Source organism: Onychostruthus taczanowskii, unplaced genomic scaffold (assembly GCF_017590055.1).
Source record: "Onychostruthus taczanowskii isolate IOZ18803 unplaced genomic scaffold, ASM1759005v1 scaffold91, whole genome shotgun sequence".
NCBI lineage: Eukaryota > Metazoa > Chordata > Aves > Passeriformes > Passeridae > Onychostruthus > Onychostruthus taczanowskii.
In genome coordinates, this window is record NW_024507105.1 from 1,799,817 (window position 1) to 1,825,452 (window position 25,636).

General features: G+C 46.2%; 2 protein-coding genes across 2 annotated transcripts; both read right to left on the minus strand.

The window, feature by feature from the left end:
* Positions 1-6,790: 6,790 nt before the first annotated feature.
* On the minus strand, positions 6,791-12,092 carry LOC121347619 (keratin, type I cytoskeletal 9-like). Its single transcript, XM_041426392.1, has 9 exons — positions 11,502-12,092; positions 11,330-11,412; positions 10,521-10,677; positions 10,070-10,231; positions 9,667-9,792; positions 8,825-9,051; positions 8,223-8,527; positions 7,668-7,769; positions 6,791-6,816 (listed from the first exon to the last, which is right to left on the minus strand). Exons 1-9 carry the CDS (start codon positions 12,090-12,092, stop codon positions 6,791-6,793), a joined length of 1,779 nt encoding a protein of 592 aa, XP_041282326.1.
* A 7,763-nt stretch (positions 12,093-19,855) lies between these two features.
* Positions 19,856-25,161, minus strand: LOC121347683 (keratin, type I cytoskeletal 19-like). The gene is made up of 8 exons (XM_041426510.1): positions 24,558-25,161; positions 23,604-23,686; positions 22,937-23,093; positions 21,960-22,121; positions 21,370-21,495; positions 20,983-21,209; positions 20,404-20,522; positions 19,856-19,881 (listed from the first exon to the last, which is right to left on the minus strand). The coding sequence occupies exons 1-8, from the start codon at positions 25,044-25,046 to the stop codon at positions 19,856-19,858; spliced, it is 1,389 nt and encodes a 462-aa protein (XP_041282444.1). The 5' UTR covers positions 25,047-25,161.
* Between the last annotated feature and the right edge of the window lie 475 nt (positions 25,162-25,636).

Genomic DNA, 25,636 nt, shown 5'->3' on the forward strand with positions numbered 1-25,636 from the left:
TTTGTTCATTGTTTGTTCTCTTTTGTTCTTTCCAACTTTGTGCATTTCAGATTTTCTACACAGCTTATGTTCCGTTTCTCACCATCCGTGCTAGTGCAAAGGTTTTATTAATAGGATTGTGTGACTTTTCTCTGAAGATTGAACTCGTGTATTCCTGCCAGCACTTAGAGAACATATTATTTAATATGAGCAGGCTATTTCAAACAATGCAGAGGGATTCTTGTTTAAAAATTAAAATCCCTCCTTTGTGAAGAAAGCGCTAGGGCAGCTCACAACCAGCTAAGTCCTAGAATTCAAAAAGAAAAATAATACTGAACTCTTTTCATCAAAGCACTGTTGATCTAAAATAGAATGAAGATCAAGGATGTGTTAATTGTATTATAAAGTCAATTGTATCCCAATTAGAAGTTGTTTTATTTCAGACAATGATTTAAAAATTAGTGTGTGGGAAGACTTTTTTATCATTAATATAAAGCAGCTCACTCTATTGTTAATGTGTCAAATATTGTAGGTGATAAAGTAATTATATCTACTGTTCTTAAAGCAAAGATCCTTGAGATTAAAATAGCATCCCAAGAGAAAAGCTGAAAGACTTTTTATACAAATCAGTAAAAATCAGACTGTTGAGACCACAAAAGAAATTACCCCACCCTTCTGTGTTGCCCTGATCCCCAGAAGCTGACCCTGGATGGAAGGGTTTCCATCCTCACTAGGTAGGTTGGATGCCAAAGCCAAGTGTCTGAAGGCAGATGTGCAAATAACAGCACAACCCCAGCATTTGTGTCTTGCTATAGATGGACCCAAAGTGTCCCCATTTTGCCCAGTAGAATGTGCAGAGTTTCCCAGTGACAGTTCTGTTTTTTCTGAAATGTCTTCATCTCCTGCCCTCCTCTCTGTGGGGTTATGGAGCCTTTAATGACTGTAGGGAGTTATGAAATGTAGCAATCTCCCCTAAACCTCAGGTGCAGGAGCAGAGGGCTCCTCCAAGGAACTGCCATTTGTGCTCTGCTCTCCTTCTCCCAGCCAGGACCTCTTGCAGATGACAATGCAGCACAGACCTTGATTTCCAAAGGCTGCCTTGGTGGGATGTTGATTGTAAATTCAGGATTATTTAACATTTCCTGACCACATCCTTTGTGCTGCCATGTCTGCACCAGCATTGCTCTATTGCTGCTTATGCAATTGCTTTCAAAACCTCCTGATTTTATCTTGCAATTTGATCTCTCAATGGCTGAAAGATGATGAAAGATTCCGAGCACTTTGGTGATGGAATAATTTCTCCTGATTCTCAGCTGTAGGCTGGTAGTGACACCTCAGCAGCATAAACAGTTTCTGGGCTTTAGCACAGTCTGTTATTGGTGCAGAAAGAGGGAGTTTGCTACAGGCAAAATGGTTTTTCTTTTTTTGTGCTGTTTTGCCTCTGGGTCTGGGTAATGCTGCTTTGCTCAGTGGGACCCTTTGTCACAAACTCTGCTGTGGTGAGTAAAATTGATTATCATTTTCAAATTCCCATCAGTGATTCCAGGGATATTCCGTAGACATGCTTTTCACAGCCAAGAAGAGCTGTGTGTTTGCTAGCAATAGTAAATGCAAAATGCCCTGGAATGATTAAAGAAAGAGTAAAAAAATTGCCAAAATAATATCTTAATCTGTTTATTTATCTTCTGACAATCCACTTTATTTCCTATTTTATTTACTGGTGTCTTTATCCATATGTAACTATTCACAGCAAGGATTTGTACATATGGAAGAGTTCTGATAAGGGCAAGTTTTATTTCAGGCTTGGAAAATACTTTAAAAAATAACAACAATGAAAGGAAAGAAAGGTTCAAACCACTAAGGGTGGACAACTTTCACTCACCTTGACATTTCATTTCAGCTTTGTGTAGTTACCACTCTTTGTATAGAAAGGAGGATCACAAATCACAGAATTTGCCTATAGATCTAAGGTAACTTTTAAGTCACATGCTCATAGTGTGCTCTTGTTTTGTCTTTAGCATTGCTGCTATTTCATTTGTGGTAGTAGTTCCACCTTGGTGTGGAACACCTTGGTTTACAGGAACCCTCCTGGCCATGAGGCTGGGCCATATCCCTGTGTATTCCTGGAGCTGAGGACTGCCCTTGGGATGTTGATGTTTGGTTTCTGTCACAGTCACTGTGTGTCTCTCTGAAGCAGGACACTGAAGTGCCTGAAAAATGCAGCTGAACTATGAATCCTTCATCCTCCTGTAGAGTTGCACACACTGAATTCCCTCCTGGCTGATTTTTAAAAATTTTTTGATTATTAAATATTTGACTGTGCAAATACTTGTAAAGCAGAGAAGATCTGTTCTGTGGACAGAATGAATTTTTCATTTCTGATCTCATCAGAAGTGCCTTTAAAGATTTTTGTTCTCTGATGCTTTTCACTAACATATTATATGGATGATGTAAATTTATGGAATTACCTAAAAAGGAACCATCAGGTTTAGGACCATCTCTCATCTGTTTCCCATGTGTGATGCACAGTTGAACCATTAATGTTTCTGTGTCGATGCAGCATCCATACCTTATATAACATTGCTGTTTCCCTTTGGGAGCAGAGGAAGGACCTTTGTTACTCCAGTCACCAGCAGTGCCTGGCCTGCAGAGTGCTGGAATGTTCCAGTGTGCAGCCTTTGCTCGGGCTCAGCCCAGCCGTGTTCCTTCACTCTCACTCTGTTATTGCTCTCCTTTTAATCAGGCCGCTGTGATCCTTATCAAAGTGACTTCCAGCCATCAGAGTGGTGGCAAACCCTGGGAACAGCCCACGCTGCAGAGCTGGGAGACTTCTACAGGCTGGAGCTGCTGCATTCCAAACAGACCTGGAGAAAATATGTTCTCCCTTTTGTGCTTGTGTGCTGAAAAATTGAAACATTTCCCCTTAATTCTGTGTCATTCTGCTGCCTCAGGCAACTACCAGATTTTCTTTTCATCTATTTAATGACCTCTTCCCATCATTCTTACCAGAAATTTTTATAAGAGAGGGTCTGTTTTCACCTCAAAGACTCCTCATTCCTGCTTCAGCTCAGAACGTTCTAGTAAAATCACTGTCGTTTCTGAAGAAATTCAAATTAGACCCAGCAAAGCAAACAAGAACTCCTAAGGCAGCAGTGGGCTTGCCTGTGAAGTTTAAAACCTCCAGCACTCTCCCATCGTGACCTTTTGTGCAGGATAACCTGGACCTTCCATGCAAGGAGGCTGATGGGAAGACCAGCTGTTCCTCAGATCCTAAAAATGCTCACGAGGGCTTTGCCATGTAGCTGTGAGAGCTGTGGGTCAGGGTGTGTGTGCCCCAGAGCTGGGGACACTTTGCAGGCTGTTAATTCCCTCCTGTCAATGTTTCTAGCATTTTCTGAGCCACAGTCAGAGTGGTCCCACTGCCATTTCCCCAGTCTCCTACAGGGTGAAGGCAATTAGATTGGAATAATTCCTTTTGTTGGTACCAAAACAGAACAGCTGGAGGGCACGGTCAGAGCCCCTGCCAAGGTTCCTGCCTCTCTCTGAGGTTCAGATACCTCAGTCCATTTGGGCTGTGCAGCCTCATGGCCCCTCAGAGCTGTGGCACCCACACCTGGCTGGCTCTGGTCAGTGCCATGCCCTGTGAGATGGCACATGGAGAGTGGCACTGCTGTGGCACCTTCTGCTACTGCAGCTCGTGTGAGTGGGGAAGGAGGACATCCATGGCATCTGCTGTCCTTGCAGCCTAGATACCTCAGTCCATTTGTGTAGCCTCAGTCCAGGTGTAGTCCACCTCAGTCCAGGTGCAGCCTCATGGCCCCTCAGAGCTGTGGCACCCACACCTGGCTGGCTCTGGTCAGTGCCATGCCCTGTGAGATGGCACATGGAGAGTGGCACTGCTGTGGCACCTTCTGCTACTGCAGCTCGTGTGAGTGGGGAAGGAGGACATCCATGGCATCTGCTGTCCTTGCAGCCTAGCAAGGGAGGAAGGTCCTGCTGGGCTGAGCTCTGCAGAGGATTTACACACTCGGGGACAGCCCAGGTGGGCTCTGCCTTCCCCCACAGCACAGTGACAAGATGTGCCTGCTGCACTCATGCTGCAGCCCATGAAGGTGGCCTGGGAAGCATTTGCCAATTAACAGGGCTGACAATGAATGCTCAACAAAAGAGACATCAGCACAATATACACACAGGCAATTTGGAAATGACATCTGTGCTTTCAAATGGACACATGGATTGCTTGGGAGCTCTGAAGGCAAACACACAGGAGTGTGTGCACGTTGCTTTTTGCCTAAGGTTGCTCTGAAGGTCTTGTTCCAACACGTACCACAATTACCTTCTCAGAGCACTAATAGGAATACCAGATAAGTATCCGAATTGCAACACTTTGTGCTCATAAAATTAAAGCTCATTATGCTGATTAATGACTAATGAGATGCATGCAAATAAAAAGTGCAAAGTTCTCCTCACCCCTCAGTATTGCTGCTGCCCTACTTTGAGCCTGCCCTAAGCTTTGACACCTGACACTACAATGTTTGTAGTTTTTACTCTGCTTTGCAGTGGTTTGAGTTTTCCAGCTCTGTTCCTCCATGTAAGCCTGCTTTCTCAGTAAGCAAGTGCCAGTGATAACCCAGGTGCAGATTTTGTAATCCAAAATATAAAAATGAAAGAATCCTTAAAACTGACTTTTTCTTCTGGGTTCTGGTAAGAAACCATCTCATTTTAGTCTGCTTTTTGTCTGTACTGAGTGCTAATGCCATGATTCAGTAGGGGGTTTTGTGAGTTTATCGGTGGTTTGCATTTATTTTGTCACATCCCATAGCATGCAATAAACCATATTATGAAGCTGATTTACCTTGTAGAAGATGCAAACTCATTAAATGTATAAACATTATAAAAACTTCTTGTTAAGAAAGCCAAAGATTTTAGATAAGGAAAAGCCAGTACAATCAATGCTGAGTGGCAAAAGTAGTGGTGTATTATTTAACCTTATGGCTCAGAAATTGTTACTTACATCAAAATAAGCATTTAAATCAGCAGCAGAAGTGCACTGAGTATTGCAACACGCTGCACCCTGGTACATGTCTGTGCTCAGCACTGGGTTCTCAGCCCCTGAACTGCCTCAGTGCCCTTCCCACGCTCCAAATTCCAGTTTCTGCTTTGCTCCCCCAGGGGTCACTTCAGGAGAATTTCTTCTGCAGGGTTAAATTCAGAGATGCCTGATAACCAGCAGTAAAATACTAAAAGTAAGTCATATTTTTGGAAAGAAGGACAGGAGCAAGAGGTGTCAGTGGTACCACAGTGGCAGAGAGCAGTGAACTCCAGCATGGACAGGCTGCTCCTCTGAGTACATCATATCCCACCACCCCAACAGCCCCCTGGGTGTCACTGTGAGGCCAGGGGCCAGGTGATGGCCTGTAAATCACCATGGGACAGCCAGGAAGCAGGCACTGAGCAGGAACATTTTTGAGGTAAACTTGGCAGGCTCCTAGGGGAGGTATGACAAGCAGGGCTCCTGGATTGGGAGTATTCCTTAATTTGGGCTGCAGGTTGAGTACCCTGAACAGACAGGTCTGAGAAATAGCTGTCACCACGTGCCAGGGGTGGAAAATGAGCAGAACAATTAGAGAAAGAAGGCTTGGGGGACAGGTAGGAAACACAGACAGGTGTGATGCGATGCTGCAAGGGGTTAAAAATGAAGAAGGTGATTTTGCAACAGGTGGGAGTTGGGGGTATCCTGACAAACAATCCCCACCATTGCTGTGATGTCAGGTCAGGTGCATCAGCACGTGTTTGTGTGTGAGTCCTTCATGCAGGTGAGCTGGTTCCTCCAGTCTCTAAAGGGACACTGGTCAGGAAAAAAAAAATCAGATTTTTTTTTTTGTTTTCCAATCCTAATTAATGGCTGAGAGCCCAGCATAAGGCAACACTGTGAATCACTGGCACAGATCTGCCTGGAACTCAGGAGTTTGGGATTCCTGTTCCCACGGTCTCCCACTCAGTCTGTATTTCCCAACATTCTCCCATGGGTGATGCCTTCTTCAGAGGGAAAAAACAAACCTCATGGTTGTAAAACTGAGAGAGAAAGACTCATAGAGTGATTGTTCTGTTTGGGCTTAAGCAGGTGAGGGGAGAGGTGTGCAGGAGAAAGGATGAATCTGTGAGCAGGTGTTGTGTGAGAAACCCTCTGGGTTATTTTGAAGTGAGATTCCCAACAGAGATCATATTTTCAAGAGGTTTTATAGGGAATAGTCAGTTCCTTAAACCCATCGTCTTGTCCCTGATGAAAGTCAATAGCAGAAGGGTTTTGACTGAGTTTGCTTTCAACAGAGCATTGTACCTGGCAGTGCAGACTGCAAAGTTTTGCCCAGTGAGTCTTAAGTGGTGAATATGTCACAGATAACTTTGGGTCTTATGGGTTATCTGACACATCATTGTGTATTCCACAGGTAGATCTTGATATCTGTTACTGATTCAAACAAAAATCTCTGCTAAAGGAACTTGGACCAGACACAGCTTTCTGGTTGCATCAGAGAGAAGCAAAGATTTATTAGCATTTATTCCACAGGAACACCAATCACGGTAGAGATTAACTCAGGTAACAGTGATTTGGAGCAGAAGCACAGATGGAGGAAGCAGACAGGACATGCAGAGAGCTCTGACGAGCCCCTGGAGTGAGCAGTGTTGAGTAAGTTGGACAAGTGTTCACTGCTGCTCGTGGCAGGGGACGTTCAGCCTTGCTCAGTAGAGTCTTGCTTGGTCCAAAGGCCTCACTGGGAGGTTCTGCAGTGGAAGATGCTGGTCTTGCTGATCACTCCTCAACCTTTCTAAAACTCCCTGTTGAAAGATGGAGGAAAGAAAGAATTTTTTTGAAGAATTCAGCATCTTTAACCTTATTTTACTTCCTAAGTATCGCCTGTGCAGTTGTCAGTGCATCAGGGTTGTTCCCAGCCTTCTGGAAAGGTCCAGACAGTGTCACACCTGAGTTTGTACAGTGTGTGTGCAGATTTAGCAATTAACTACCTGGATCTGCTTCTGTTCTCAGCCATGGCAGTGCAAATTACTTTAATTTAGTGTGGCTGCAGCCCTACAAACCAAATACAGGTGAACTTAGAATCTGCATTTGTGTGTGTACAGATATTTACAGTAGATTTTTATAAGTTAAAGAGAGATGGCACATAATATGCTTTAATCTTGACTACCAAGCATTAATATATGTTGGAGTGTTGCAGGGCAGAGGGGATGTTTGATCCGAGGAATAAATTTTTGTGTAGGAGTTTGCAAAGCCTATGTAGGAATTATTTAAAAACTAGAGCTCACCTACACCAAATTTTACCAAATAATCTTCCTCATGACACAAAATGCTCCTGAATTCACTGTCTTGTTTTCAGCATGGGGAGTATCTGTGCAGGGTTCCTACTGTTTGCACTGATGGCTTCAGGCCCTTTGGGTGAGAGCCAGCTCCCATGCCATGACTGACTGTCAGTCTGCAATGGAAACTCCGGGGCAGAGCCTGACTGCACCTGGTCATTATAAGGAGTAAATGCAAACCTCAAAGCAGGACCATTTTCCATCTTTTCATAAAAAATCAGAAGTAGAATTGAATCTTTCTAAAAATTTCATCTTCCTGCTCATTTTCACCACTTTCAGGCTTTTGTCTGAGGTGCTGCCTGGACCTGGACCCTTACCCCGTCTCATGTGTTTTATGGCTTCAGACACTTCCTCCATGGTTGCTCCTCTCTCCAATGTTTTATTTCCTTCCAGGCAGAGCTTCATGTTTTCAGCACTTCCTGGAACCAGAGCCAGGAAGTCAAATATGGATCAGACCCTTTGGTCATCTCCATCTTTTGCTGCTTCAGTATTTTGCAGCCAATGCCCCTTATATTTTAAATGTTTTGAGTGTTCCTATTATTCTACCCTGCTTTAAACAACCCCTGCTTAATGCCAGTCACATTTCTAACTTCTGACTTTCCTAGTTCCCTCCATACTTTGGATTTGGCACCATTTTCCCTTTTCCCCCTCCATTTCCTCTTTTCACCCATCCTCTGACACAACTCTTCATGCCATCCTTCGTGCTGCTCATGTTGATTTGTCACTATCTAAGAACAAATGTCAGAGTGGCCTTAAAACAAGACTGGGAAAAAAATAGTAAAAATATTTCCAGGAAGGAAGTAGTTATGTCCTTTCCTGCTATTCAGAGAGAATTGTGGATTGCAGGATGTATTTTTTAATTCCATTTTTACCTGGGCTTTCACAAGAGTCGCCAGGCTGGGACTGGGAAGATGAAGAGCGGGAGAGGCAGGATTTACCCCCTCCTCCTCCTCCTCCACTGCCACCTCCTCCACCTGAAGTTTTACCACAGCTTCCACCTCCTGTACTTCCTCCACTCCCTCCTCCTCCACTTTCAGAAGAGGAAGTTCTTCCATAGGATCCTCCGGTTTTTCCTCCACTGCTTCCTCCACCTGAGGACCAACAGCTTCCTCCTCCACTACTTCCTCCATGACCTCCTCCTCCTGAAGATCCACCACCAGCTGCTCCCTGTGAAGTGCTGTAAGGAGGAATTGGTGTGTTATTTCCTTCTTAGCTTTCATTTTCCCAAATAATGGCACTTCCTGATGTGCCATCGCTTCCTGATGACACTTAGGGGAAGAAATGGCAAATTACAATTCTAAACACTTTAACAAAAGTACAGCTTTGCATGCTGCCAGCTAAGATTTAGATTCCGTGTTAATTCTTGTACTTGTAGTAAACATGTTGATGATTAATTCCTTGCACCAGTTCCTAATGGAAATATTCCTCTTTCCCTGATGGCATTGATAGAAAGTTAATTAACTGTTGTCTGTACCTAATGCCATGCTGCCCCTCCTGCAGCAGTGCCCGGTACTGCTGGATCTCCTGCTCCAGGCGGGTTTTTATGCCCAGGAGCATCTTGTACTCCTCGTTCTGGCTCTCCATCTCACAGCGGATGCTGGCCAGCTCCTCCTCCAAGGGCCCGATCATGCCCTGGATCTGCTGCAGCTGCATGTTATAACGGCGTTCCGTGTCTTCCAGGTTGGATTTCTGAGAGTCAATCTGCAAAGGGAAAAAAAATGGGAATTTTTTGTTTCTGGGAATGGGGCAGGATTAGATCATTCCCATGCCCAACATGAGAAAAGTCCCACATGGTGTCAGATGTGCCAAGGATCCTCACTAGCTGTCAGACATCCTGGCATTCCAGCAGCTTCTGAATTCTTTGTTTACCAGGGGATTATTACTGTGCTGGGAAGGGCCCAACAAAGGAGGAATGATGAGGAGGACTCCATCTTATCAGAAGGCTAATTAATTACTTTATTATACTATATTACATACGTCTAAACTGAATCTGCCAAGCATTCACTCTGCACACAACTGCACAGAACTGCACTCATCTCCTGACTCTCCCTTGACTCTCTCGTGACTGTCCAGACACACTCACACTCTTGGCCCTGATATGCCAAGGGAGCAAAACACCATCACTCTGGGTAAGCAATCTCCATATTGCATTCTCCTTTGGCATAACACAGGCACAGCAATGAGATACACATTTTGTTTTCTTTCTCTGATGTTCAGAGAATGTGAAACCCAGAAATATTCTTGGGAAGAATTGTGCCTTCTTTTCTCCGTGAAGAGATACGTGGCAACAGGGGATGAGGAGCAGTTGTTACCTACCAGACTGATCTGCGACTGCAGCTCAATTTCCAGGCTCTGAAATTCACGTCTCAGCACAGAGATCTTTTGGTTGCTTGATTCTATTTCCTGGCCACTTGAATGGACTTGTTTACTCACTTCTTCCATCTGAAAAAATTAATGTAGGGAATTGCAGTTTCTGAGTTTTACTTAGAGTGCCAACATGGCAGTTTATCATGGGACCATCTGGAACACAACAATTTGCAGAAGGGCCATTGGTAGATGGGGCTGTTAAACTTGCTTGTGTGGCTCTGCCAGAGCAATTCAAGCCCACTTGTGATTTATTTCATTTTGACCAAAGGGACTCTACTGTTATTTTGTAAAATCAATGGATGTTGTGTCATTCCTTTACAGGAAATTCTTACCAAGAACCATCACCATTTACCTTGCTTTCGTACCACTTCTCAACCTCTGCACGGTTTTTCTGAATAATAGCTTCATATTCTTGCCTCATCTCATTCAGTTTTTTCAGCAGATCCTCTCCTGGAGCAGTGTTTATCTGCACATTCACGTCCCCATTGGACTGGGATTGCAGCAGTTTCATTTCCTGCAGAGAAAACCCAGGCCCAAGGACAATGAACACAAATTGAGCTTTTCAACAACATATATATATATGTGTGTGTGTGTTTATATATATATATATGTATATATATGTGTGTGTGTATATATATTTGGAGGGTTTGTGTTGCAATTATTCAGCCTTGACTTTCCAGTCATTGCTTGTTGAGAGGGCTGAGCTCAGGGGCACCCTGGAGCAGCCTGGCCGTGCCCCTTGGTCACTGTTGGATGTCAGCTTCCCCCATCTCCAGTGTGCATTTCAAGGAGCTGGCTCTTACCTCCTCGTGGTTCTTCTTGAGGTCGATGATCTCCTCCTTCAGAGACTCAAACTGCATTTCCAGGTCGGACTTGGTGAGGGTCAGGTTATCCAGCAGGGGCCGCAGGCTGTTCAGGTCGCCCTCCACGTTCTGCCGGAGCCCGCTCTCCATCTCGTACCTGCGCCAGGGACAGTGCACAGAGGTCAGCCCTGCTCCTGGCACCTCAGCTCTCCTCCTAACTGACATTGTTTATGGAAAATTCACCTATTCCAGAGTCACTGTCTGCTTTTGTGTCTGTTCTTTGGAGTTTGCGGCATCTCTCAGCCGTCAGAATTAGGAAATCATAAATATTTAACATTTAATGTTAAGTTTAAGCCAATACTTAGTATTTAATTAATAATATTACTTAATAGCATAAAGTTATTACTCTTTATACTAAATAAATACAAAGTTTAATACTAATATCAAACTTTAATATTAAAATGTGTTTTTTGGTCTCTTTCCTTGTCTCTTCTTACTACAATTGTGTGCACATTCCATCTCTCTGGTTAACCTGACTTTCAGTGACAGAAAATACCAATTTTTATTTTTTTATAAATAAAACTTTTGGTGAGCTCTGGCTCTGCAACCATAGGCAGCATTCCCATCAAAGACTACTCTAGAAATACTGAAAAATTTGAAGTTTCACAAATTATTTCAGTTGTGCTGCCATGGAAGCAGGAGGAAGCCAAGTCCCTGTGATATTTGTTTATGGAATGAATCTATGAAATTAAGTTCAGGAAAGCAGGAGGAAGGAAGTCAGTGCCTGTAAAAGAGCAACATATATTTACTTTATTCTAAAGTCTTCTGCAGTCATCTTTGTGTTATCCAGGTCCAAAAGTACCTTATGGGTTTCCACAGCTGCAGCCACAATCTAGAAGAGACACAACACGTTAGGAAAACATTTCTTGTGAATCTCTCAGTCTGTCAGTGCTTCAACTTCTCCAGCAAAGAATATCCTACCTGCTTCTGAAGTTCTTCAATTTGTCCATAATAGTGGCTGTAGTCCTTTGGGCCAATAGGACCTTGCTTCTGGTACCACTCCCTGATTAACTGTTCAAGATGAGCATTTTCCTTTTCCAAATTCCTGACTGTCTCCATGTAGGAAGCCAGGCGTTCATTAAGGCTCTGCATGGTCAGCTTCTCATCGTAGGAGAGAATTCCCACATTCCCTCCATGGAAGCCACCACTGCCAAAGCTGCCACCACTGAAACCAGCCCCACTTCCACCGAAGCCCCCAAAGCTTCTCCCAGACCTGAAGCCCGTTCCCATGCTGCTGTGGCCCATTCCCCCTCCATAACAGGCACCACCCAGGCTCCCTCCACAGCTGCTGCTGCTCATTCCTCCTCCGTAGCTGCTGCGCCTGCCATAACCACTTCCTCCACCACAGCTGCTCTGGGAGCTTCCTCCACCACAACTGCTGCCAGAAAACCTGCCACCACCACTTGTCCTGGAGGTGACTGTCCTCGAGGAGGCCGAGGAATGAGAGCTGCCCCCTCCACCGCTGCTCCCCCGCAGGCAGCTCTTCAGGGGCTGCTTGGAGCCACAGCTCATCGTGGCAGCAGCAAATAAGTCAGGTGAAACGTCAAAGCTGGTCCTACAGTTGTTCTGGAATCATAGCTCCAAGTTCCAGCCAGCCTCCTCTGCATTTATACCTGAGACAGTGGGTGTCACCGTGGAAGGGAGTACCTGCTTTCCATGTGTGGTTACAAGCCCTAATTTGCCAAAAGGAGATGCTTGGCAGTGGCAGGAAGCTTAACCCTTCCTCTAAGTGTTTGTGACCTTTTGTTTATTAACACAAAACATGTAATTTCTGTTGGGTGGCTCTGAATTAGGGAGATCTCTGTTGAGATCTAGTGCACTGGCTCACAGTCACCCGAAACAAACTCATCCCACTCACCTGGTCCTGGTCACAGCCCTCTCAGCACACCACCACACTGCCACAGCACAGGACAGCAGTGGATGTTCCCATCTCTCTTCCAATGCTCAAATATTTGTCAAGGAATTCTGGTTGGTTTTTCTATAGCTAACTGAGATTTTCATAGGTTTATCATTATCCTATGCTGCATACTCCTTATTTGCAATCCTTTATTACCTTTGGAAAGCCCACTGCAGGATGCGTGTTGTGGATACACAGAACCACTCTGATTTATTTGTAATATCTCATAAAAACTCAGTGAATAATGGCGAATATCACATGTCAGCAATTATTTCAATCACACCTCTATAATTGCGTTTTATAAATAACGAATTAATTATGAAAAATGGTATCACAACAGCTGCAGAGCTGCTCTGTGTCAGGCTGAGGGAAGGAAGTGTGGCAAGTTGTTGCAGGGAAAAACCCTTGCTTGGGCCAAGTGGAAGTACAGGGTGGTTGAGAGACCTGGGAAAGCTTTGAGGCTTGGGGCTGGTCCCTCCTGACAGCTGGGAGTGTCATTGGTCATGCTCCTGAAGGGGATTCAGAATTTTATCAGGATGTTTTCCCTATGCAGCACAAATACAATACTTGGATGAGAAAGGTAAAATTCCTGGTTTGGGGATTAAGTCAATAGACTACATCTAAACAGCATTTTTCCTTCAGATTTGGTTTCCATTCACAGACACAGCATGACCAAAAGTAGGAAATATTGGTTATGTTCCATTTTTTTTCTTTTAAGACTGTATCTTTGCCCAGTGCAGTGGATAGTTCAGCTGTACATCTGCCCTGTGAGCTCTCACAGCACCCTGAGCCTCAGACTGTGACATTTCTCCCCTGGGTACCTCTCTCCTCCTGCCCAGGAACCTGATCCTTAGCAAATCCCAGTCTGTTATCTGTCTCACCTTGTAGGTGGAACTGGTGTGACACCCAATTTCCTGTATTGATTTGGGATATTACTGTTTTCTCACTTAGCCTTTGTGGTGGTGGCTGTTGCTAATTAGGTTTTGTTTGTTACAGCTTTGTTTGTGGAAACAGCTTTTGGTAGAGGCCCCTCCCAGCACACCCTGGCCCACGCAGAGGACATGCCTCACCTTCCACCTGCTGCTCCACTTCATCTCTGGAACATCTGAGGGAGCAAGGCTTCCCCTGCATTGCAGAAATTTCAATGATTCACCTCAACACTCACTGGAGTCTGGGGGATAATTTTCTCCAGTGAGAAATCCTTTTCTCCCAAAGGGAATGAAATTCTTTTCTATACTTGCAGCTACTTTGGCTCAAGAAGCACCTGGGTCATGTCCCATTTAACTGTTGCTTTGAAACCCCTGATACAGAGACATGGGAACAAATCAGTGTTGTTCTGTATAATTCTGAAGAAAGGGTTTGTTTTGTTTTTCAAATCTGGAAGAATGTTTATTACATCTTCTGTATCAGTCATTTCTTTTAGGAATGACTTTAGGTTTTCCTTTAGACCAACCTTCCTCTCTTCCCTTAACAAACGAACATTTTTGGATGGTTTGAATATCAGAGAAGATGCTTGTGTGCATAGCTTCATTTTTAATACATGAAAGGAAGATTTCTTGCCATTTTCACCCCAGAACTTGTGCAGGCACTGTGCTTCAAGAGTGAAACTTAGCTCCTTAAAACTGAAGAAGCCTGACAGATCCATCATGTCTGGAAATCCTGGCCAGGATCAGAGATAGAAGTCACAGAACAAATGGTTCCTGAAAGGAATGTTTTATTCAGAGCTGCTGTAAGGTGGAAGCTGGTTTATGAGGTGGTAATTTTCTCTGCAGTTCTGTCTCATAGTATTGTCCTTGCAACACACTGAGCTTCCTGCGTATCTTAGATAATATTTCCAACAAAATCCAGAGATGCTGCTGAAGTGCAGCTGGAGGCCTGGGAAACCTTCACATAAAAGTGATTGCAATAAACTTCAGGAGCTGGAAGGATCCCCAGCAGTACCTGTGAAATGGGAGAGTGAAATGTTACGGAATCTGGGGCTGGTGCTGCTCACTGCAGCAGGGCCAAAAACTGGGATGGGGGGACGGAGGGTTTGGGGGATGTGGAGGAGGAGGAGGAGGACGAGGAGGAGGAGGAGGCAGGTGGCTCCACAGTTCTTTGCAATGAGGCCTCTCCCTTTTCCGGTGATGAAACTGTTACGAGCTCTGCCCAAAGTGGAGGATGGACTATTTGAGCTCTGCCCAAAGTGGAGGATGGACTATTTAAGCCTGAGCGGCTCACCCAGCGCCGGCAGGAATTCTCCCGGGATGGGCAGGAATCCACTCAGCATTTCAAAGGCCGGGTTCCCTTGTGCTCTGCACGGCCCAGATGTGCTTTGGCTGCAGCAGAGGCTGAGGCTGCGGGAGAATTTTTTCCTTTGGGAGCGTGGCAGCAGGAAGGGGCTGTGGATGGGCACGTGCCAGCTCCTCTCAGCCCCCAGGACCACCTTCCCCAGCTCCACACCCTCCCCACACTGTTGTGTTTGGGAGAAACCACTGAGGCTGCTGAGCACATTTGTGGGGTCACAACTGGACTGTTGTCCCCCTTTCTGGTGCTTCACTGGGATCCTTTTCCATCCTTCCTGCTTCTGGTTAGGTCTTGTTGGAAAATTCAATTCTTGTATGTTGCTACATAGAGAAAAACTGTGAAATATTTACCTGGGGAATATGACTCATTGCCATAATTATATGTTATAAAATAACTCCCATTATATGATCATCAAGCAGTTTTATTAGCATCAGATAATCCCATAGGATTTCTCCATAGTAGAAAAGAAAGCCAGACCGTGCAGTGTGACTGTGTTGGAGGGTGAACATCATTCTTGTTTGCATTCTGCTCTTCATTCCAGTGAGCTTCAGCTGCCTGACACTTACCATTAAGCTGTTCTCTTCCCCATTAGAATTTAAATTACTAAGATCTTTTTCTTATCCAATAAAAAGCTAGATGTTTGAAAATGGAAAAATCTGATTTAGATCAGTTGTAATGCATTAGAGCTCAATCGTGCTTATTCTTTCAATAGTGGATTAACTGAAAGTTCCAAGCAAAAAGTAATTCCTACCTAACAATTCATAATTGTTCACTCTGTAGTGGGAGTACAATGTGTTTGGAATCTTTTGTCCCTCCCACTAACACAGCTGTGGGTGCCTGACAGCAGTTCCATCCAGAAATATTTGAGGCTGAAAATGCTCAGTTCCAACAATTTCCCATGAAAAGTGTGATTTTCTATAAATGTGTTTTTATAATTAGGAGTAACTCTGTCAAAAGATGGTGCCTCATTCTTCTCCAGGCATGGGGCTCCTAACCAGAGTGCTTGGGTTTGTTCCCACAACCCAAAACACACAGCATTGTTTTAGATCTCAGTGATATTCCGTGAAAATCATCTGCAAGTGGTGGCCTTGGCAGTGCTGGGTGAAGGGCTGGACTCGAGGGTCTTAGAGGGATTTTCCAACCTAAATAATCCTGTGATTCCCTTATGCCAAAAACTATTTAGGCTCTATTTAAGCGATGGGTTTTAAAATATCTGTTTTGAAGTGAGAAAGTCCCCACCTCTCCTGAGCTATTCTGCAAGACAGGGTGTAATCTTGGTGTCCACCCACACCCCAAGGTGTGTGGCCACAGGAATATCCCTGGAATCTGTCCTGTTGTGTCCACTGGTCCTAATGCAGCATGTCCACCCACTGGTCAGTCAAAGCTGGACTTGGCGTGGACAGGTGACCTAGGGAAGGACAGTGGGAGAGTCCAGTCCAGCAAACATCCCTCCTTTAGGAAAAGCATAATTCCTGCCTCCATTCTGCCTGATCTGTTACTCATTCACTGTTGCAGAGCTGAGCAGTGATGAAACATTAAAGAGCACCTTCAAAAGCTCCACCACCCAACAGAGCGATGGTGGTTGTGATAGGAGCAGTAATTAGGTGAGTCAGAGCTGGAAGAGGCTTTCAGAACACAAACCCTTTGGTTTGGAGCTGCTTCATTGTGGGTCCCAAACAGCCCCTGGCCCAGCTGTCTCTCTGGGGTCTCAGCTGCAAGACCCTCATTAGCAAAGGGTCGTTACAGCACATTTACAACCCCTGAGGAGACGCTGGCTTTCACTGTGCTCCCACCTAACGACACAATGCAAAATACTCGGGTGCCGTTTGGAAAACAAACAGGTATTAGCAAAGTGGTGAGCGAGTTTCAGTCTGGTGCGCATCCCACACACCCCCACACGGCAGAACACCTGGGACCTGCGGGAGGCAGGGGGACACCTGCACCATCCCTGAAGCCACAGGCAAAACCTGGTCACAGCAACCTCGCTGAGAGTGTGAGCGTTAAATTGCGGCGGATGCCGGGGCTGGTAGCGCGTTCCGTGTTCGGGGCACTGCGGTGTCCCCAGCGCATCCCGCACACACCGCTTCACCCGGCTGGGAAGGGACGAGCCGAGACTCCGGCAGCTCTGTGGGAGCCGAGTGCCCTCTAGAGAGCACCTGCAGCCCAGGGCCGGGATCGTTCACCCTGCATCTCCAAAAAATCTCCAAATATCCCGTGTGCTGACACGCAGAATGTGTCGGGATCCCTCGGCATGGTGGGCGAGGAGCGCTGCCCACCCCACTGCAGGGCAGGGGGGCTGGACAGGGCTGAAATTGCTGCAGATCGTGGATCAATGCATTTTTATATCATTTTAATCACATATTATTGTACTTCTGTTGGATAGGCTAACAGCAATTACTTCCACTTAGCCACAGTCAGAATTAGCTCTCCATTAACTTAGCGTCTCTGGGCCCCTTAGGAAAATGTAAGCTCGGTTTTAAGCAGAGTTTCAGACCTTGTTTTCACACCTGGGCAGAGCAGGGACTGGACAGGCTGGGGACAGGACAGGGCTCGGAACCAGGACACTGTTTCCTTGGGATCTGCCAGCTGGGAACAGCTGACACCTGATGGGGAGAGCTGGGAAGTGCCAGGATTTCCCAGGCACTTTCTCCATTTCCTTGTTTTTCAGCACAAGAAGCATTTGCAGGCAGTCAGGATTACTAATTATTCCAGCTGCTATTAAGTTTTTATGTGACTTTAAATACAGAAATACAGTGTTATTGGCAAACCTCAGCTTCAGACTCGGCCCAAACTGGACAGTTTTTGGATTGGCCAGTTTTGCCCTGTATTCTCAGGCAATCTCAATGTCTCTGTCCTCTGGAGAAAATAAAATAAAATAAAACAAATCCAACCCAGTATAGGTATTTTAAATTTCTCTTTCCTCTGGGAAAAACAACCAAACCCAACCCAGTGTAAATATTTCCACAGGTTCTTCAGGTTGGTATTTCAATCTGTGCTACAAGAGGGGCAGTGCCGATGGAGCAGAAGGTGAAAAGTCAGATGCCAGATTCCCAGGATTTTACTTTAGATGAGCATCTGCCTCTCGCTCACGGAGGATCTGATTCACGCTGTTCTGCTGGGAGGAGCGAGCAGCAGCTCCGGGGCGTTGTTCAAGGTTTTGGGCAGGGAGAAATTCGAGTGTGGGAAGAGCAGGGGGAGACCTGGCCCGGCCCCACCAAGGCAGCGCTGCCCGCAGGATCTCCGCTTCCTCCCGTGTCGGGATGAGCATCTCTGGTCGCGCCCGTCCCCGCCGCCAGGGATCACCCTTGTCCCTTCCCCGCTTCCTCACAGCCAAAATTCCGCCCTCCCTCTGCCGCTTCTCTGCTCCAGGTTTATTGCACTGCAGGAACAGGTCGGAGCGGACGCAGAAATGCTGTTTTGCACGCGTGTGCCACAGTCAGGAGCGGGACTTGGAGAAATGAATTTGCCTCTGTGTTTCAAATGGTTTTTAATTTCTCAGCAAAGGAATCCAAAATATTCCATACCTGTTTAAGTGTGAGGAATCTTTGTACCGTGTCACATGAGGTACAAAACCGGCTTTCGGGCCATCAGCTCTTTCCGTCCTGTGGGTGTCTCTGCACAGCTGTGGATGTCCAGCTGTCTGAAGAACAGAGGAGCTGAGGACATCTGCCACCTCAGCACCTGCTGCCCTGCTGACACTGTCCTCGCAGGGTCCCTCCCAGGGCAGTGGCTGGACACTGAGGTGGGGCTGCTCTGCCGAGGGGCAGCCCCCTGCTCGGACGTGCTCACACGAGTCCGGGAGACAGGCAGGGCCAGGAGACCCTGCTGGGATGTGTGTGACAGACATCATGTTCCCCAGTCTCGGGTTTCCTGCTCTTGGGATGACCCCGAGTGTTCTTTTTTCCCAGCCCGATGGTCAAAGAATGACTCGGGATTCTTCAGCTCCTGTTCACAAGGTTGTTTATTTTCTATTATCTAAAATATTTTTTCTCAGACCTTCAGAGGTCTGATCTGCAGGTCTGTCAAGGGCACACTGCCTGCCCCTGGGCTGGTGTTGTCTTTTTATACTAAAAACTATGTGTACTTTATTTACAGTTATTTTCCAATACCTATTGCCTATGTTAGACTGTCTACTTCTACTCTAAACCAATCTAAAAATGCCACCCATCACCAAGAAGATGGAAGAAGAAAGAAGAAGGACGGGGAACGCCCAAATTTCTCCATCTTGTGACTCCAAACCCCCATTCTAAAAATCCCAAAATTCTACTTTTCACCCTGTGACAACTACTTAAACTTTTGTGACTGGTAATTCTTCATACAAAGTTGGTGATTTGCTCCATGGGTTAAGATGGAAATCCCATGTGTCTTTGGCTTCCTGCCAGGGTCTCAGAGCCCCTGCCAGGATCTTGAGCCATTCAGGGCACCCAGAGGGGTGTCTTGGGTTCTGACACACCAGCATATCTCCCAGTTTAACACCTGACACATCTGGAGAGCAGCTGGAGATGTGCACCAGAGGTGGCTGCTCAGGTGGTACCTGTGTGTGGTACCACCTGCCTGAGCCTTGGAAATTTCTGCCGCTGTTCTTTCACGGATGAGCTCCAGCTCTGCTGGCCTGTCTGACTCCTCCTGTGCCACACAGGAATGGGCAACATCTGCCTCAGGCTGTGACAGCAGGGAGGAGCTGGACAAGACCTGCCAGGTCAGCAGGGCCACTCTCTCCTGCTGGCAAAGCAACTTTGTTCCCAGTGCAGTATGATCCTGACCAGTTTAGGTGCCCCTTGCTCATGGATCAGCAGCTGGTGCTGGAAAGAAACTCAGTTTCAGACACAGGTTCTTGATTGCATTAGGCAGAAGCAAAGTTTTATTAGAGACATTTTTCACCAGCAGGTACATAAGTGACCTGACTAACTCAGGTAACTTCTAGAGGTTACAGCATTGCAGAACAGAAGAGCAGAACAGAGGAGGTGGCTCCTGACACCCCCTTTACTACGTGGCCAAGCATCACTGAGTTACTTCTACTTTCTCTGCACAGAGGGTGCAGTGAACAGGGACTCTTCTTGGGTTTCCCTGTCACCTTCCAGTCCGTTTCTCCTTAATCACAAATTCTCCTGCATGTCACTGGAGAAAAAACACAGCAGTGTTATTTGATTGGAACACAAGTAAAATCCTTCACATAACAGATATCAGATCCTGGTGGTGCCCTTGTTTCTGGAATGTACTGCTAAGCTGGTGCAGCTGACAGCAACCCAGGAAGCTCCAGAAATTCCCTAAATAATTTGCTTTAATGGGAATTTTCACTTGTAAAATTACTCTTTTTTCACTCTTTCCAGACTCTTTTGCTAAGCTTTGGCTGTTGACTTCTTCACTTCTTCTTCCAGTTCTTCCTGTCATGCTTTATCTCCCTGGCCTTCTCCTCTGCCTTCTTCTGCTCCTTTTTGTCTTCTATTTGCTTCCTCTACCCCGTGTTCAGTCCAAGCTCTCTAAACAAATTTCTCAGTGACACCACCACTGTATCAGAGCCCCCCCTGTAGCACAGTGACTCTGAGAGGATGCCTCTGACACATCCTAGGAATATGCTGTCTCCTGTGCCTGAGGAAATGAACAAAGCCAGTTTTCCTTTTGTGAAAACTCAGCCCTTACCTTGTATGTCTCCAGTCTTGCAGGGTGGGACCTGGGCCTGGCAGTGGCCAGCTGAAGTTGTTGTGTAGGTATGGCTCGTTCTAATGACCCCTCCACCAGTTCCAATTCCTCCTCCGTGACTAGTGGGATAAATTTGGTGAGAGAAATAGGGAATTTTAGAACTTTACCTGTCACTGCTGACTGACTACATGACACAAAATCTCAAACTATGGCCTTTATAAGTGTTACAGTATTTTACATTAAATTTTCCTTCACTTTCAGAGTTGCTTTACATTTGTGCTCCCCCTTGGCATGGACAGTTCTCACCCATCTCACTATAAAAAAGGGACTGTCACAAATGCTGATATAATGCCAGGAGTGACACCAGCAGCTAACAGATTTGGTGTTCTACTTTCAGATCCCGAGGACTGGCATTTAGTTTGGATTGGAATGTTCATCACAAGGAAATTGTTAATGAGGCAACTTTTTCATCTCAGAGAAAGCCTCAAGAAGGACTGAAGATCATGTTGGATACCCAATCTGTAATGCAGATCCCTGACATTTTCATTTATTCTCTAGTGGATCTGGAGAGGTACTTACATGAGGTCCTGCTGTCCTCCTTCCAACAAGCACCGGTAGGTCTGGATCTCCTGCTCCAGGCGGCACTTGACGTCCAGTAAGGTCTTGTACTCTTGGTTCTGGCACTCTATTTCTGCTCTTATTTCAGCCAACTGCTGCTCCACACACGTGATCTGGTTCTGTAGCTCACTGAGGAGACTGTTGTACTGGCACTCCGTTTCAGCCAGAGATGATTCCAAGTTATTTCTCTGATAAGATAAGGAAAAAAACAACAGTCGTTTTAGTGTCACCCTCCAGTCCAAAAATGAACTACCATTCACCAGCATTGTGCTGGTTGGTGGGTCTGGCTGTTCATGCTAAGAAACCCAGCAGTGACCAGTTGGAGCTGTGAGTCAGCTCATCACCCACCTGGCTGAGCTGAGCTTGGAGATCGATTTCCAGGGCTTGCAATTGGCGTCTCAGTTCAGTCACCTGGTTGTTGCACGTCTCCACCTCCTGACCACTCGTAATAACCTCCCGATTCACCTCCTCAATCTGAAATCACCAATCCAGGATAAAGAGCTTTAGGGATATCTGGGTATCCAGGGAAAGCTGGATTTGCTTTTACAGGAGCAGAACATGGTGAGTGTTCAGCAAAAGGAAACAGGGAGCAGGGCAGGTTCTCTGTGCACAGGGTGTTTCCTACCAGCTCCACTGCTTGTTCTTTTTACAAATCCCCTTAACCTCGTGGCTATTAAATCTCTTTAATCCAAATGTGGAATATCTCTGTTCCAACAACACACCACAAGCCTTGTGGCAAATGCTGCTGTTCCAGATGGGACATAACAAACTGGTCAGACAGGCCTGTGGCTCCTGTGGAACACAGGGTATTATGAGTACTGCTCTCGGGCTTCACTGGGAAGGAAGAACTGCTTATTGTCTCCATGCCTGGTCTCTGAAAGGCTCCTGGGCCCAGGGCTGTGTGTGTCAGTCTGATTTGCAGCACAAAGGTTGCTTACCTTGCACTCGTACCAATCCTCGACTTCCTTGCGGTTGCGCGCTATCAGTGTTTCATACTGGCATCTCAAATCCTCCAAGATTTGCCTGAGATCTGGTCCCGGGCAGGCATTGACCTCCACACTCACATCTCCAGTTGATTGTTTCCTCAGGCAACTCATCTCCTGGAAATAAATCCCAGATCAGATCATACTGGTTTTTGGAAGGCAGCACAGAAGAGCAAAGCTCAGTGGCCAAGAACTGCCCTCCCTGTGAGACCTTCCTCCCTGCTGTGGCTGTGAAAGGCACTGGAGGATGGTGCAAGTGTTTGCCCAAGGAATCTGTTGGCTAATTTGTTTCTTCATCCACTGGAATCAGCAGCAGCTTTCCCCTCTCTGGAGCTCCCAGTGTGAGCACAGCCCCAGGAGCATCGCTGCTCCTGTCAGAGCTCCCTTCCCTTCTGAGACTGAGTAGTCTGAGTCCCAGAAAGTTTGGTGAGAAAGCTGTGGCCTGCAAGTGGACAATTTAAACTCCAAGCACAGTGGCAATGCTTTCTACCAGGACCATTGTGGTGGTGCATTTTAGTTAAATGGTATGCTCTGTCTCACCCCTCGAAAATGTACGGTTTATTCCAAGCTGTGTTCCTGCCCTGAATTCTCATGTATCTGTAACCCCATTGGCCCAAATCTTATTCTGCTCCCACTTTGAATCTCCCTCTTAAGCTGTGTGAGGTGGACCAGACTCTCTTGGCCCTTCTCCCCCTAGGCTCTCCCTCTCTCCCCTTCCCTCCCCCTTCCCCCTTCTCCCTCAGTAACAATGCTGCTCCCGCGGGTGGGACCCCCAATAAACCCTCATCTAATCAGCACCCTCAGAAGCCGTGTGAAATCTCCTTGCCTGCCTGCTGCTACCAGCGAACATACAGCTTGGGGAGCCCCCTCAAACCAACTGCAACAGTCCAGGATGCTCGCAGGGGAGAGGGCAGGGAGAGGGCAGGACCTACCTCCTCATGGTTCTTCTTCAGGCAGCAGAGCTCCTCCCGCAGCGACTCCAGCTGTGCCTCCAGGTCAGACCTGCACAGCGTCAGCTGGTCCAGCACCTGGCGCAGCCCGTTGATGTCGGCCTCCACGCTCTGGCGCAGCGCCAGCTCCGTCTCGTACCTGGGTTGTGTCAGAAAGCACACTTTCAGGATGGGGACGTGCCACATGGGTTCTGTTTGTGCCACGATCTCCTTGCCCAGCTCCATGCTTTGACCTGCATTTTGTTGGATTTCTGCACGCCTTGGATTTCCGCACCACTTCATGTCATTACATGAAAGCTTTTCTTCCTCAGGTTTTTTTTCCCTGCTCCTGCTCACTGTATATTTGGTATCACTTACTCAGCTGCATTTCTGCTTTGTTGATCTCATCTGTGCTGGTCTGGGGTGAAAATGGGCCACTCCCTGAGCTGCCTGTCCCCAGCCTCACCACAAACGCCGTTGCTAAATGTTTTACCCAAGAACACTAATTAAGGGAGGGCTGGTGACCAGGAGCAAAATGCCTTTCATCATCCTGCCCTACCAAAGTGGTGTGGAGAGATGTGTCTGGAGCCTCTGTAATTAGTGCTCTGAGCCTCCCAGGGAGGTGGAAAGGAGCAGGGGGGAGGCAGCAGGTTCTTAGAGGGGCACTCACTTCACACGGAAGTCATCAGCAGCCATCCTGCTGTTATCAATGTCCAGGATGATCTTGTTGTTATCAATGGTTGCGCAGACAATCTGGAAAACAGCAAACCATGAGAGATGTCTCCTCTCTCCTGTTTTACTCTATAGGTTTTTCTGCCTTGCAATTAGGTAGGAACTCTTCACATTTCCCTTTTTCTGTTACCTTCTTACCTAAGTAACCTTGTCCCTTAAGCAGAGAAGTTGAAGGAGGTGGCTTTGCCTCCTTTACTCACAGAAGAAAGGAAATCAACCACATAGAACTGGGAATTAAAGAGCTGTGGGATGGGACTTCCCAGTTTCAAGATCTGAAGGCAAGTTCCAAAGAGGCTTCAAAAAATAAACCTAAAGAACCTTCCTTAAGATAGTAAATCTCAACTGACATTCAGGCTGGCATGTTCTGGGCTTCAGATTTAAGGACCTTCAGGGAACAGGGAGGGAAGGTGTCTTTAAGCCTTAGGATCAGCCATAACTTTCATTGTAGACTTACTAATATTAGGCTGTTTGTGTCACTGTGACAATCAGTTTCAGTTCTCAGCTTTCTCACCTAGAGATTTATAATGTTTCATTTGATAAAGCATCCAAACTGTATGTTTTTGATTGTCCCATAGTTTGCTTTGCTCTCCCTGTGGGGCTGACACCACTACATTTCCTCAGAGAACATTGGTAATATTACATTGATAATATTACATTTACAATTGTATAGTCAAATACAATGTACCAAAGCATCCTTTTCCTCTTTCAGAGCATTTTCCCACCCATACCACCTTACAGCACACACACTCAACAATATCATTGAGGAATTTGCCAAAATTTCTGTTTGCAAAGACATTCACAAGCACCAGAGCTCCCTCCATCAACTGCAGTAAGTTCTAAACACAAACTCAGGAATAAGCTTTCAAAAGGGGAGGAACTGAGGGGGGATTACCTGGTTCTGAAGATCTTCAATCTCTTTGTAGTAGCAGCTGTAGTCGCGGGGCTCGCAGGACAGGCCCTGTGTTGCGTACCACTCTCTGATCCTGCACTCCAGCTCAGCATTCTCCTTCTCCAAGCACTTCACCTTGTCCAGGTAGGAGGCCAGGCGGTCATTGAGGTTTTGCATGGTGACCTTCTCATCGCAGGACGAAAGCAAGCAGTCGCCACCAAGACCCCCAACAACCACCCCACCTCCGATGCCAAACCCGAGGCCATTGCCATAGCAGTTGCCACCTCCATAGCTCCCACCAGCCAAGCTACCAACGCTCAGTCCCCCTCCATAATTCACTCCACCGCAGTAACTCCTTCCAGAAAAACCTCTGCCACTGCCTATGCCAAAGGAAGAAATCCGTGCTCCACCACCACCACCAATGATGCAGCTGCCACCGCTGCTCCTGCCTTTGCTAGACACAGTAATAGTCTCCTTAATGTTGCAACTCATGGCGACAGCGGTTGGAAATGCAAGCAGAAGCCCAAAGCAAGATGCACAGCTTGATACGAAATCAGACTGCAGGCTGGCCGTGGCCGCCGATCCCTATTTATACCTTCCACAGTGGGTGTCACCACTGCTGCTTCTTCCCATGAGGCTGGCTACTCCAGCCATTGGTGCCAAGAATAATTTCTCAAAGGGAAGTTTCCTTTCAAGAAGCCTGGTAGACAAGGAAGATACTTTACATGTCTCTTGCTAATTTCAAAAATACATTAGCAATAATGTTTTATGAATCATCAGCTTTTTGTTTATGATGCAAACTTACAGCATTAAGCCAGGAAAAACACTGTCCTAAATTACATACCAGGAAGAAATCATTAAAGGTTATTGCATCAAAGAGGTCTTTATCTCTCATTAATTTATTTTCATTTTATTTTGAGTTGAATAAGCAGTTTTGATGCAAGGTGCTGAGGTTGGAATATGTAAGATGAAAAAGAAAGAAGAAATACCAAGTTTGCTTTTCGAGTGATGTATGAAGAATGATGTAAGAACTCTGGAAAGATCAGAGACACAGAGATTAACCTTTAAATCTCTCCACTGCC

Bases quoted from the DNA above. Each gene is read 5' to 3' on its own strand.
- LOC121347683 (XM_041426510.1), bottom strand. From the start codon at position 25,046: ATGAGTTGCAACATTAAGGAGACTATTACTGTGTCTAGCAAAGGCAGG. The intron at 23,687-24,557 runs GTAATCCCCCCT...GCTGTTTTCCAG, and splicing joins TTGAAGATCTTCAGAACCAG to ATTGTCTGCGCAACCATTGA. The intron at 21,210-21,369 runs GTGGGTGATGAG...TTATCTTATCAG, and splicing joins TCCAAGCTCAGCTCAGCCAG to AGAAATAACTTGGAATCATC.
- LOC121347619 (XM_041426392.1), bottom strand. From the start codon at position 12,092: ATGAGCTGTGGCTCCAAGCAGCCCCTGAAGAGCTGCCTGCGGGGGAGC. The intron at 9,793-10,069 runs GTAAATGGTGAT...TAATTTTTTCAG, and splicing joins AGAAGTGGTACGAAAGCAAG to ATGGAAGAAGTGAGTAAACA. The intron at 7,770-8,222 runs GTAAAAATGGAA...CTCTGGTTCCAG, and splicing joins CGACTCTTGTGAAAGCCCAG to GAAGTGCTGAAAACATGAAG.